Raw genomic sequence first — 13,665 nt, 5'->3', positions numbered from 1 at the left:
CCCAAACACTCATGTCTGCATAGCAGTATGTAAGCTTTACTATGTACATATATGCATACTGCCTTAAAATGGCGTGCCTAACAACTATTTTATAGGATGGTCTGTGGGGATGGGAGACATGAAGTATAGGCTGAAATAGATATAGAAATTATCTGTATTACTTGAGCATATAATCTTTTTAGAATAAAAATTATATATGTAAACTGTTCTTCAGAATGCATAATATTATTATGCATTCTGAAGAACAGTTTACATACATAATTTTTATTCTAAAAAGATTATATTCTCAAGTAATACAGATAATTTCTATATCTATTTCAGCTTATACTTCATGTCTCCCATCCCCCACGGGCCATACACTTTCCTATAAATATACTTGTTAGGCACGCCATTTTAGTATGGATATATGTACATAGTAAAGCTTACATATACTGCTGTGCAGGGTGTGAAATAATAGATGCATGTGGGAATACACACAAACGTGTGTCACCGGAGAGTGCTGGGAACATGCGTTTGTTGTGTGTGTGTGTGTATATATATATATATATATATATATATATATATATATAATATATATTCTCTCCCTTTCTCTCTCTCTATCTCTCTCTCCTTATATACATGCACACACACACACACATATATATATATAATATATATATATATGTGTGTGTGTGTGTGTGTGTGTATGTATATATGTATATGAGGATAAAGAGATAGAGAGAGAGAAAGAGATCTATATCTGTGTGTGTGTAACTTATAGATTGTATTTTTTGTGTATAATTGCACTAAAAAAATGAAGTTCACCCGTAGGTTGTTGTTGTAGTGTTTTTTTCCCACTTATTTATTTATTTATTGGCTGCTGTTGACTGCCATGTTGAACAATGCACACCCATTCTATGTGAGTATGCACATTCTAGCTATAGGTGGTTGCGAAATACACATGAATACACACGTGTAAATCTGTTCATACATTATACCATTTTCTTGTACAATTTTCCTTTAGATTTACCATAACCATATAATATGAGGTCACACCTAAACACTTTCAACATGTAAGCAATCAGGCAGGCCCTTGCACTACATAGTTAAAGGTAAATCTAAAGGAAAATGAATAGGAAAATTGTATAATGTAAGGCCAGCTTAGGAGGAATTGTGTTTGCTGAAAAAAAAGGTGTGTGTGTGTCCTAGCTTTATATGTGTTTTAGGCTCAAATCCCAAAGAAGGAGGATAACATCTCAATTTTAGCTACGTGACTGTAATTTTCAGACCTTACACGTCTGAAAATAACTGCCACTTTATTTTTTTTTAATAAGGATTCTTATCCTAGGTGTTCATTTTATGACGTGAACCTTTTGTGTGTTCCTCTTGCCTAATGTCAAAATGTATTTTGAAGGTATGTACTCGCCTGTAAGTCTGCAATGTTTGTTTTATGAAAATAAGGAGCCTGTAACTTATTTTTATTTTATTTTTTACAGGGCTTCAGTAAATATATATACATGACTCCACACGCCATTTGAGAATCAAGAAATCTTAGGCTGACAAGATTACACAAAGAAGGAAAAAAACATATTTGTGCTCAGAAACAGGCAACAATGTTCTCAGGTCAAACAAAACATCATACAACATGCCTAAGGAGGCTCTCTGCAGACTGTAAAAAATGCTAATGGTCTGAATTGCAGGCTGCAGGCCCTGAGACCTTTCACACGTTTGAGAATGACTGCAATATGAAGAATGGGTGATTTTAGGTGGAAGCATTAAAGCAATTCAAAATATTTTCATTGCAACCATAGTGTCCACATTGCTGCACACCATAGCCCAGAATACTGAGAGAATGTGGAAAGGTGTCTCTTATTGGAAAAATATGGGGGACACAGCGTCATATCTGCGTCATGGATTATTCAATAGAGAAATACACAAAGAATGCATTCTACAACCTATTCCACATTAGTGGAAGCCCTGCATAGGAAAACTGTTGAATTCTGGGCTGTCCACCGATCAGTCAATAAAGGAAAGAACATGAAATGATGGAGTAACTGCAAGGGCTCAATGAATGATAAAGGGGCAAAAAAGAGAAATCAATAAATCCAGCTTTAGATAATGTTCAGATGTACGTAGAACAGAGATGCAATCAGAGTTCCATAATCAAAAGTGTAGGAATGAAAATTTAGATCTATATCCAAATATAAAATATGTATGTTTACAAACTAAAATATGTATGTTTACAAACAATAACGTTACATATTGTTGCATAGGGCATACATATGTATATGTGATTTTCGGCTGCTTGGACATATGTGCGTTGTGTGCCTATGTCTTACTGTCTGCTCCTAAAGAATATAGAAATGTATTAATCGTTCTTGTGTGAGTCTTATATATATATATATGTGTGTGTGTGTATACGTGTGTGTGCATATATATGTGCATATATATATATATTTACATATATCTGAGTATATAGAAACTCAAACAAGAAAAAAATAATCAATTTCTATATTCTATATATTCTAAATAGAGGCACAGACAGTCAGGCATACGCACATATGCGTACATTGATATATGGATATATACTGTTTATGTGTGTGCATGTGTGGAGATATATAAATAATTTCATCTATTTCTAATAAATGTGTCAGTACTATAGTCAGAAAATGCCTAAACTAGTACTCGGGCTAATGTTTAGTATTCAATAGTCTATCTTAAAATTAAAGAGGATTTTGTTTATTTAGACATCAGATATTTTCTGCGCTCATTGTTTTACTTTCCTTTTTTTATATGGTTGTAATATAGAATGTAACGAAATGATATATATATATATATATATATATATATATATATATATATATATATATATATATATATATATATATATTGACAGGAAGATATAAATAAATATTCTAATTCATTTTACACAGCAGAATATATTTATTTGAAGTTTATTTAATTATGCATTGTTTAAATGAACTTAACTTAAGATGAGATCTTAAGATGAAGGGTTCAAACGTAAGGCTCAAGATGAAAGTCAGAAGGGTCCCTTTATAAAACCTATGAACCTATGCAGCATACCAACAGGCATTGTTTTTTTTCCCAAGCTGTAAAGTTTGTTAATGGTCACAATGAAATAATAGTCTATAGCTCTCACGGTTTTAGTGCATATGTCAAATTTATGTTTTTTTCTGGTAAAACATGGTCATATCAGTAGAATGTTTCTGAAATGGTAACAGGAGACCCTTTCTTCAGCCAAGGTGGACTCGGTATACAATTCCATACTAGCACAGATGCCCAGGCTTGTGAACGCCAGCTCACATGCTAAGCAATCTTATATGTCTACATAAAACCCTCCACTTCCTCAAGCATGTCAAGCAAGTCATGAAATTAGCTATTTAACAACTATCTGTAAATACGACCCCCTGTTCCCATTGCTAGTAAATGCTGCTGTCTTATTGTGTTCCGGTTTAGAGCCAATAACTAAATAATTTAATAGGATTTGTGGAGGAAGAGTCCTTTTGTCTGGCCACAATCATCTGAGGAGCCTCATTCTGCCCGGAAACAATAGCGAAGGAGAAGCAGATGAGCCTACAGCAGGGATGTCAGGGGCTGTGGGGCTCAGTGCTAGATACCTTGGCTCCCTTCCCTTCCTTCCTTCCCTGGTACTGACATCCTTAGAGGATCTGATCAGTCGCCCTCTGAGGATGGAAGCCACTCGCAGACTTTGCTGTTATTTAATGGAAATCGTTGTTCTTGATGAAGACGAACTGACGTAATTAAGGCAGTTTCTTGTTGCCGCGTTAAAACAGTCAATCCCAACAACATGAAACTACCTAAACCACGGATCAGCTTGGTGAAAAGCTGCAACTTCCAAAATCCCTTGTCAGATAAAAAGGAGGGAGCAAAGATAAAAAATAAAATAAAATAAATGCATAAACAAAAGACCAAATAAATAAAGATAAACGTGGAATATTCCTTCTAGGATGCTCCAGCTACATGCAGCTTGTAGTCCTCAGCCTACACTCGTTGTAAGACGTTCTCATCTCCTGGGCTTAAGGCACCCTCCTCAAAAACCCTCGCATTCATTTATATATTTTTATCTCTTTCATTTACAATCCCTTAATAAGGAGAAGGGAAGTCCTTATTCACCCCCCCCCCCACCTCCCTACACCACCACCCCCTTCCCAGTTCTCAGATATCCAAATCATTTAGCAAGGTGGCTCAATCTCATCTTGATCTGATGTTAGCATGCAATCATAAGCTTCTTCACTGTCTCCCCAAGACAGGAGCTATAGGCAAAATGCATTTAACCTGTAATGGTGCGGATGTTTTCAATTTCTGTCTCCTAGGTGTAGAAATGGCAGACACCCAGCAATGGGTGCAAAGGGAGTGGAGACGTGACCAGCTCAAATGAAAGCACATGCAGGCAGGACAAGGTGTGCAGGAGTCCAGTTATTTCAAACAAAGCGATTCTACCTGATCACCAAAATAGTCTCCTCTAGCTCAGCAAATACAGTTGAATCCTAGTCTACCTAGACCAGGCTCTTTTAAACAACCGCTGGGCATATAACTGGCCAACATGAAAAAAAAATCGAAAACACCTCCAAAAAACTCTCCAAAGACACTCACTCCTTTAAAAAGCCCCAGCCTAGGAGCTACACACCAACCAAGGTTCCTACTCAACATTCATCTGCCAAAAGAACATCAACAGTTTACACCACATTGTAGAAGATTAAAAAAGAACATGCAGCTTACCTTTCTGTCTGCTGGAGATGGCACGTCCTCCATAGTATTAGACTTTTATTCCTTTGTAGGGATTGCTGCTGTGCTTGGCTATTCCTTGTCATGTGCAGAGACTGTTTTCTCTTAAAAAGAACACCCAAAGCCATAAGTAGTGTGTATCCAAAGATTGCAGCACAGGCTATGTCCCTTCCCTCTTCTGGAGTCACCTTTAAATGCATCTTTTACTGCTGCGGCACATTATATTTGCAGATCATAAAATCCACCTCCAGCGCTTTAGCAAGACTGTCCTGACATTACTGTTTTATGACCTTGACTTATTGTGGTCACCTGGATAATATTTAAATCAACGTTATGGTCTCTCACTTCTATTAAACCCGCTAAGATTGTCTCCTAAAAGCCTTCCAAGAATAGAAAAACCTAAATAATATTAATAAAATAGATATAAAGAGAAAACATTGAACGATGCCTGCCTGAGAACAGGTTTCTGTGCAAATGCAGTGCAAGAACAAGTCAAGTAATGTTAGGTCTACGAAATTTATTTTTTTTTCTCCACAAAGGAAAATACATGCAAAAAAGTACACATACATAGTGTATTTAAATAACAGACACGAGAAATGTATATTTTAAAGGGTTATCAATACTGTTTTTTTTTATCTTGTATCACTTAAATATGCAGTGGACCAGTTAAAGAAACTGCATACAATATATATTTATATATATTTATATATGTATATAGAATGTCCATAACCTCACTGCAACTTCTCATTTACAAACATTTAAAATTTCCGTTAGCTCATTCGGATTTCAGATACAATATACAGGTTACACTGATGTAAGAAAGCGAACTTTTTATTTCTCAGTTTTTTAAATATATTTTAACGCATATGTTTATTTAAAGCACCGTATGGCAAGATGTGTGATAACATGTTTGTTTTTTTGTGCTGGATGTAAATAACTTAAAAAATACAATTTCAGTAGCTGGCTCACTGACCATCTTTACATAGAAACAAGGATGCAATATATATATGTTCATGCATTATACTGATGCACCCCCACCCTCCCCTTCCTTATATCTACAAACTGCCGGTATGGAAAATAACAGAAAGGACTACCTAGCCTTTCATACTTACTACTTGCTTCTCATAAGCGTTGCATTAATGACCTAGAAAATGTACAAGTGATGTTTAACCCTTTTTTTGCTAAATTATCTCTAGTTGTTTATTGATGGGTTTGGGGATTCTGGGGGCTGTTTTGTGACCTTTTAGCGGTTTTCTTTTCTCTTTTAAAGCTCAGGTAAAATTGAAATTTGAAGTCAGTTCTCGGATCCGGTTTTCCCTGTTCATTTTCTTCAGTTTCATCCTGCGGTTTTGAAACCAAATTTTCACTTGTCTGTCTGTTAAGTTGATACTCTTACTAATCTCTAGGCGGCGCTCGCGGGTCAAGTACATATTAAACAAGAATTCCTTCTCCAGTTCCAACGTCTGATGCTTAGTATAAGGACACCTTTTCTTTCTTCCGCTCTTAGCTGTCAGCCAATTTCCTGCAGCGTTTTCTGCCTTTATATCCTCTGTTAAAGATAATATTTACATATAAGTATCCCTTGAAACAGCTGATTAAAGATGCCCTATGATAAACATATAAGTTATACGTTGGTATGACAATATAGACATCACAGATAGAGCCTACTCCTGTCCTCTATTCAAAGGAATATACAAAGATGTACAGAACAGCAGTGCACAATGCCCCAGCCCCTCTAGCATAGCCCCTAATCCAGGCAGTAGACTGCAGCAATGAGATCAGACATTAGAACTTGGCAGAGACCAATCTGGTAACCGACATCTCACTTACATCAAATGCCTGCCCATCCTGCTCTGCTGATTCAATATCACACATATTTCTGATGATATTTCTGCAAAATCATGCCAACAAAGAGGGTTTTCACCTAAACAGCATTACTGACATAAGTACAGCAAAGAAAACCTTGCTTAAAATACAAAACTACCATTTGTGTGTTGGTGTGTGTGTTTGTCTCTGTGTGTAAGCTGATGACAGACAGATAGACAGACAGAAAAATAGATAGATAGATAGATAGATAGATAGATAGATAGATAGATAGATAGATAGATAGATAGATAGATAGATAGATAGATAGATAGATAACCACTCTACCTGTGAATGCTAAAGGGTTTTGGTCTGTGTTGTTTCTGTATAAAACAGAAGTAAGTATAAAGTGCTTAGTAAAAGAAAGTTGGTAGTGTCTGAACTATGCACATGTAATAAAAGGCGTATACTACAATTATTAGCACAATTCCCAAAGCTAACACATCAGAATAAGGATAGGTATTTTCTAAAAAGTGGCAGTTATTTTAAGCCAAGTCCAATGAGATTTGAAAATTGCAACCATGTGGCTAAACTAAAGATTTCCATCCATGTGTTAAAGGTTTGTGACTCGAGCCTAATAATAAGCTCGAGATGCTGCAGCACAAAACGTGTAAAACAAAGTATACAGTATATATATATATATATATATATATATATATATATATATATATATATATATATATATATATATATATATATATATATATAAAACATTTCAATGCACGCTTATGCATATCAGTGAAACATATACAGTATATAGAGGCTACTCATATGCATATTGTAATTTATGTCTGTGGGCATATATAAACTCATACATATAGAGATATTAGAGAAATTTGCCTGTGTATATGTGTGTGTGTGTGTGTGTATAAGTAGAAATGTATAGATAGAAATGTTAAAAAATGTTAAACACATTTATATTTCTAACATTCAGAAACACTCTCCCAGAAGCACGAGGTGTCCTCAATGATAAGAGTTACTTTGTGTAGTTAGCTATACTATGCTCACATGTACATCTATATGTAGAATATCATGTTGTGGGTGTGTGCGTGTGTGTAGAAATGTATAGGTAAACATATTGAAAAAATGTATAAACACTGATTTCTAACATTCAGAAACACTTTCACAAAAGCATGAGGTTCCCTCTATAAATATGGCTACTTTGTGTAGTTAGCTATACTATGCTCACCGTGTGTATCTATGTGTAGAATAGCATGGATTGTGTGTATGCCTAAATAGAAATGTAAAGATAAAACTGTTTAAAGTAAATGTATATTTACATTTCTAACATTCAGAAACATTCTCCCAAAAGCACGAGGTTCCCTCTATGAGGGTTACTTTGTGTAGTTAGCTATATATACTAAGCCCACTGTGTACATATAGAATAGCATGGTGTGCGTGTATGTACCTAAGTAGAAATATATAGGTAGGCATATTTTAAAAATGTATAAAGACATTAAGATTTCCAACATTCAGACACAGCCTCCCAAAAGCATGAGGTGTCCTCTATGAACATGGTCACTTTTTGTAGTTAGCTATACTATGCTCACCCTGTGTCAGAATAGCATGGAGTGTGTGTGTACCTAAGTAGAAATATATAGATAAACATATTTTAAAAATGTATAAAGACATTTAAATTCCCAACATTAAGAAATACTCCCCCAAAAGCATGAGGTGCCCTCTATGAACATGGTTACTTTATGTAGTTAGCTATACTATGCTCACCGTGTGTCAGAATAGCATGAGTGTGTGTGTACTCCCAAATGCATGAGGTTCCCTCTATGAGGGTTACTTTGTGCAGTTAGCTATATATACTAAGCCCACTGTGTACATATAGAATAGCATGGTGTGCGTGTATGTACCTAAGTAGAAATATATAGGTAAACATATAAAAAAAAGTATACACACATTTAGATTTCCAACATTCAGAAACACCCTCCAAAAAGCATGAGGTGCCCTCTATGAACATGGTCACTTTGTGTAGTTAACTATACTATGCTCACCGTTTGTCAGAAGAGCATGTAGTGTGAGTGTGTGTGTGTACCTAAGCTCACCGTGTGTCAGAATAGCATGTAGTGTGAGTGTGTGTGTATGTGTACCTAAGCTCACCATGTGTCAGAATAGCATGTAGTGTGAGTGTGTGTGTGTGTGTATATGTGTACCTAAGCTCACCGTGTGTCAGAATAGCATGTAGTGTGAGTGTGTGTGTGTGTGTGTGTGTGTGTGCGTACCTAAGCTCACCGTGTGTCAGAATAGCATGTAGTGTGAGTGTGTATGTGTACCTAAGCTCACCGTGTGTCAGAATAGCATGTAGTGTGAGTGTGTGTGTGTGTATGTGTACCTAAGTAGAAATATATAGGTAAACATAGTAAAAAAAAGGAAAAAAACACATTCCGATTCCCAACATTCAAAAACACTAACCCAAAAGCATATGTTGCCCTCTATGAATACGGTTACTGTGTAGTTATACTTTGCTCACCGTGTGCATCTATATGTAGACTAGCATGGAGTGTATACAGAATGCATGTTTACACAAATTCATTATTACAAGTACTTGCATACACCAAGCAGGTTTTAAAAGGCTATTTTCTGTTATATGTGTGTATGAGTACACAATTCCTCGTACATACTGGTGCTTACTATCTGTATAGCTATTTATCGATCCATCTATTCAGCTACATATTTAGCTACATATTTTTCTATCATTACATATCAATTATTAATGGTAAAAATGTAGTAAGGTCATAAGTGTATTTGTGTGTCTGCCATTCGCCTAGGTGTGCTCTATCATATAATAGAATGCATGCTTGCTCAATGAAAAACACAAAAAATACACAATACACCACAAGCATACAGTGTACATAAACACTTCAATATCAGGGGCTGGATGTTTGTGTCGATCCTGTTATTTTAGTAACTAGCGTTGATGTATCATTGTTGGCAAGTGTGTCATATGTGTGTCCTTAATGAACTTGCATTTCATGTAGCTGTTTATATTAAACACACTTTTACATGCAAGTGCAAGCAAACACTGTATATATATATATAGATCTATCTATCTATCTATCTATCTATCTATCTATCTATCTATCTATCTATATCTAGATAGATAGATAGATAGATAGATAGATAGATAGATAGATAGATAGATAGATAGATAGATAGATCTACATATATAGATAGATATATATCTCTCTTTCTCTCTCTCTCTCTCTCTTTCTCTCTCTATTATATCAAATTATATATATGTATATATATATATATATATATATATATATATATATATATATATATAGTGTTTGCTTGCATGTAAAAGTGTGTGTAATATAAACAGCTACATGCAATGCAAGTTCATTAAGGACACACATATGACACACAGTAACACATCAACGCTAGTCTGCTGCACCATGTGAAAGCCATTATTCAAGGTGTCTATGCATATCATATCATTACGCAGATCATAACAAAAGTATTTTTCACACATAAGGTCAGCTGAAACACACTTCTGTTCACTTATCATTTAACATTTGCTATATTCGAGGTGCTGCAATCTTTTGCGATTTTCCTTTACATGCGTTTATGAGTGGTATTTTCTGCAGCATAGTATACATGCGTTTGAGACAAGAAATGTGCCTTTTTAACTCTGGGAAGTAAACATTTAAACAATGTGAAACCACAAATGTATACAAACAAAGGAAGACATTACACAGCAAGATGCAGAAACAGGAAATGCACACCAGCAGCAAATAAAACGACTCAATAGTACAAAGCAGCATCACAGGAGCATAAGATCCACACACAAAAAGTCTCCAAAGCAGCAAAAAAAGTCAAACTCAGCTAAATTACATTTCAAGGTTTACATGACAAAAAGATTAGGTTTATGTGTGGAGATCGGGGGCACATCTGGAAAAAGATGCATGGATATTGCCTCGTATTTACTTCATTTGTTTTGGTAAACTTGACATTGGTTTTATAAATACAAAGTACAGAAATAGGAAGCACATGATTAAAAAATGTAAAACAAATTAGCTTAAACCAAAAAGAAATAAAAGTAAAGCAAAAAGAACACACAATTTCCTGTACAAGTGAGAAACACAAAAAGTCCTTATTGCGCCTTTGTACAAACAGGTTTCAAAGCTTAGATCTCCCCCAGACATAAACATGGCTTGTAGTCTTACTACTGTGTTTACAACAGATATGGCTGCCTTCAATGTGCTGCAATACCAATTACTTTAGTGCAGCAATATAGCAATAAAAGCGGCAATCTGCAAAATACTTCTATGAAAAAGGGCTTCTATTGCTCCTAGAAGAGACAGAGCTATATTTAAACATGCAGTAACAACAATTGAAGGTTTGTCTTTAAGATAAATAAAAAAAAAAAAGAATGACAAAAGTACTTTTTTTCAGAGTAGTAGTTTCCTGAAACTTCACCATAATCGGTGTGGTTATATTATTTTATATTTTTGTAAAAAAAATAAAATTTTCATAAATATAGTTTTGTTTAATATATATATATATATGTATATATATATATATATATATATATATATATATATATATATATATATATATATATATATATATTTTTTTTTTTTCTATCACACTCACATGCACAAATGTGTGTGTGAATATTTACATATTTCAAAATTTATTGCATATATCTATATGTCTGGGTTCCTAAAGCATCACCTGTACATATATATATATATATATATATATATATATATATATATATATATATATATATATATATATATATATATATATATATATATATATATATATATATATATATATATATATTATATACGAACACACATATAGATAGATAGATAGATAGATAGATAGATAGATAGATAGATAGATAGATAGAGATATATATAGATATATATACATATCTCTAAAATATGTATATATCACAGCACTTCAATGCACACATGCATATCAGTTAAACATTTTACTATATATATTTCAATGCACACACATGCATGTCAGTTAAACATTTGACTACATATATAACATTTGCATGCACACACATGCATATCACATACATAGGATGAAGTGTGTGTATGTTACCTTTTTAAACATAAATATTTATTGTTCATGTAGAGGCTTATAACAAACCACAAAACAACAACCACACAACAATCCTAACCACAAATAAAGCAATAAAAGATCACCATCAACATTATTTTGTTTCCAATAAAAATAAGACAGAACACAGCAAATGCAGCAAACAATAGTCAGCAACATTTTATACATAAGGCGAATATAAAGAACTGTATTTATCATTTTCAGTGTTTTTTTCCAAGTTTAGCATTAAGATTTTAGGCACGTTTACTAATGCAATTCAAGAAAGAAAGAAAGAAAGAAAGAAAGAAAGAAAGAAAGAAAGAAAGAAAGAAGTAAAAATGTGAACAGGAGATAGAGAAGATAGATAGATAGACAGATAGATAGATAGATAGATAGATAGATAGATAGATAGATAGATAGATAGATAGATAGATAGATAGATAGATAGATAGATAGATAGATAGATAGACCTGATTCCCTAGATCTGTTGCTGTGCTAAAAGTTTGTCATTTCTGATCGTCACCTGTCTACCTTGGTGTTAGTGATTGCCGCCTGCTGCAGAGTTAAACATGCGGCAAAATGAGCAGAAAGTTTCGCCTGCCCCGGTGCGGCACCAGCACCGACAGGAGAGCAGAAGGTCCCTTACCTTTGGCTTCGTTGTCAGAGTTGTCAGTGCTGGTGTCAGTGTTCTTGGCCAGCTCCTTGTCTGCCTCGGGTGCTGCTAGCTTGGCAGCTGGGAGGCTCTTCTCTGTTTTGATCTCATTAGCAGTGGCATTGGTAGGGTTGGTGCTGAGGTTGGTGGCCAAGGTCTGGTTATCCGTCTTTGTGTTCTCGGGGAAGCCCACCTTGCCCCCAGTTGATTGCTGCTGTTGCTGCTCCAGAATCTCACTTCTTGGGTTCAGACTCGTCCTGTTGTCAAAAGTTGCCTCAAAGTCGGCTGCATTGTGGTTCTTTTCCAATGAGTAGCCTTGGCTGGCTCGGTAGTAGCTGGGCACAGGAACCTCATGGTCACCGGATCGAGAGTCGGGCATCTGGTTGGGGTAGAGAGCAGTCTCTGTGGCATTTTTTGCCCTTTTATCAGCACTGTACATACAGCATACATTTTCCTCCTTGACATTGGTAGGGAAGGAACAGGACGAGAGCTGCCTTGCAACAGGTTGCTCAATCCTGTAAGTATTTTTGGGGTCACACCAATTGTCCAGTTGAGATAGGTAAGATGGGTAAGAGTTGAGAGACAAGCTGGGGTTATTCACCTCGTCCCTTTTGGAAAGAGACGGGACAATGCCACAGTTTCTCATCATCCCACAGCTGAAATCGTTCCCAGACTGCATATACATCCCTTGGTTGGAGGAATAATTCTCTGCTCTGCAGCTACCGGCCAACGAGTCCATCAAAAACGAGTTAGGAGTCACATTGCTGGGACATGACATTTTCAGAGAGGGTTTTTAAAGAGGAATACTACAGCCAGAGGCTGACATCTTTTTTTTAGGGAAAAATATCAGCACCATAATTATCCACGCATTGGCCCCACCACGTGACTCCCAGGCCAATGAGGATTGAAAATGGCCTTGGTGATTCAGACGCAGGTGACGTCACAGGGGTCAAGTTGTCGGGAAAGAAGAAAATGAACGTGGAGCAAGAGCGCCATCTATCCGATTTTTGGAGGTATAGAACCGGGGGACCTTCAAGTTGAACAAAGGAGAACGCTTCGATTTGTTTACCAATGAGCCAACGCAAGTCCAGGGAGAAGAGGACATGAACAAGAGGTAACGTTCAAATTCAAGAAAAGGGTTCATCATAGAAAGCAAAATCCTTCAATGCATCTCACCCTTACATCAGACTAGAATTTGACTTTATTTTCCTGTCCAATAATGGCCAGAAAACACAGCAAAACCTCCCTCCAGTCAGGATTCACTGGTGTGCCGGCGATAACTTCCATTTTTCCTTAAACTGTACCTAAACCAAACCTTGTCTAAGCTTCCG

At 35.7% G+C, this 13,665-nt stretch overlaps 1 protein-coding gene across 1 annotated transcript; it reads right to left on the bottom strand.

Moving 5' to 3' along the window:
- Positions 1 to 5,229: 5,229 nt before the first annotated feature.
- HOXC10 (homeobox C10) lies at positions 5,230 to 13,218 on the bottom strand. Its single transcript, XM_073617889.1, has 2 exons — positions 12,329 to 13,218; positions 5,230 to 6,295 (listed from the first exon to the last, which is right to left on the bottom strand). Exons 1-2 carry the CDS (start codon positions 13,110 to 13,112, stop codon positions 6,018 to 6,020), a joined length of 1,062 nt encoding a protein of 353 aa, XP_073473990.1. The 5' UTR covers positions 13,113 to 13,218; the 3' UTR covers positions 5,230 to 6,017.
- Between the last annotated feature and the right edge of the window lie 447 nt (positions 13,219 to 13,665).

This window comes from Aquarana catesbeiana, linkage group LG02 (genome assembly GCF_042186555.1).
Source record: "Aquarana catesbeiana isolate 2022-GZ linkage group LG02, ASM4218655v1, whole genome shotgun sequence".
Classification (NCBI taxonomy): Eukaryota; Metazoa; Chordata; class Amphibia; order Anura; family Ranidae; genus Aquarana; species Aquarana catesbeiana.
Note: the sequence above shows the minus strand (reverse complement) of the source record. Positions and strands in the feature narration are given on the sequence as shown.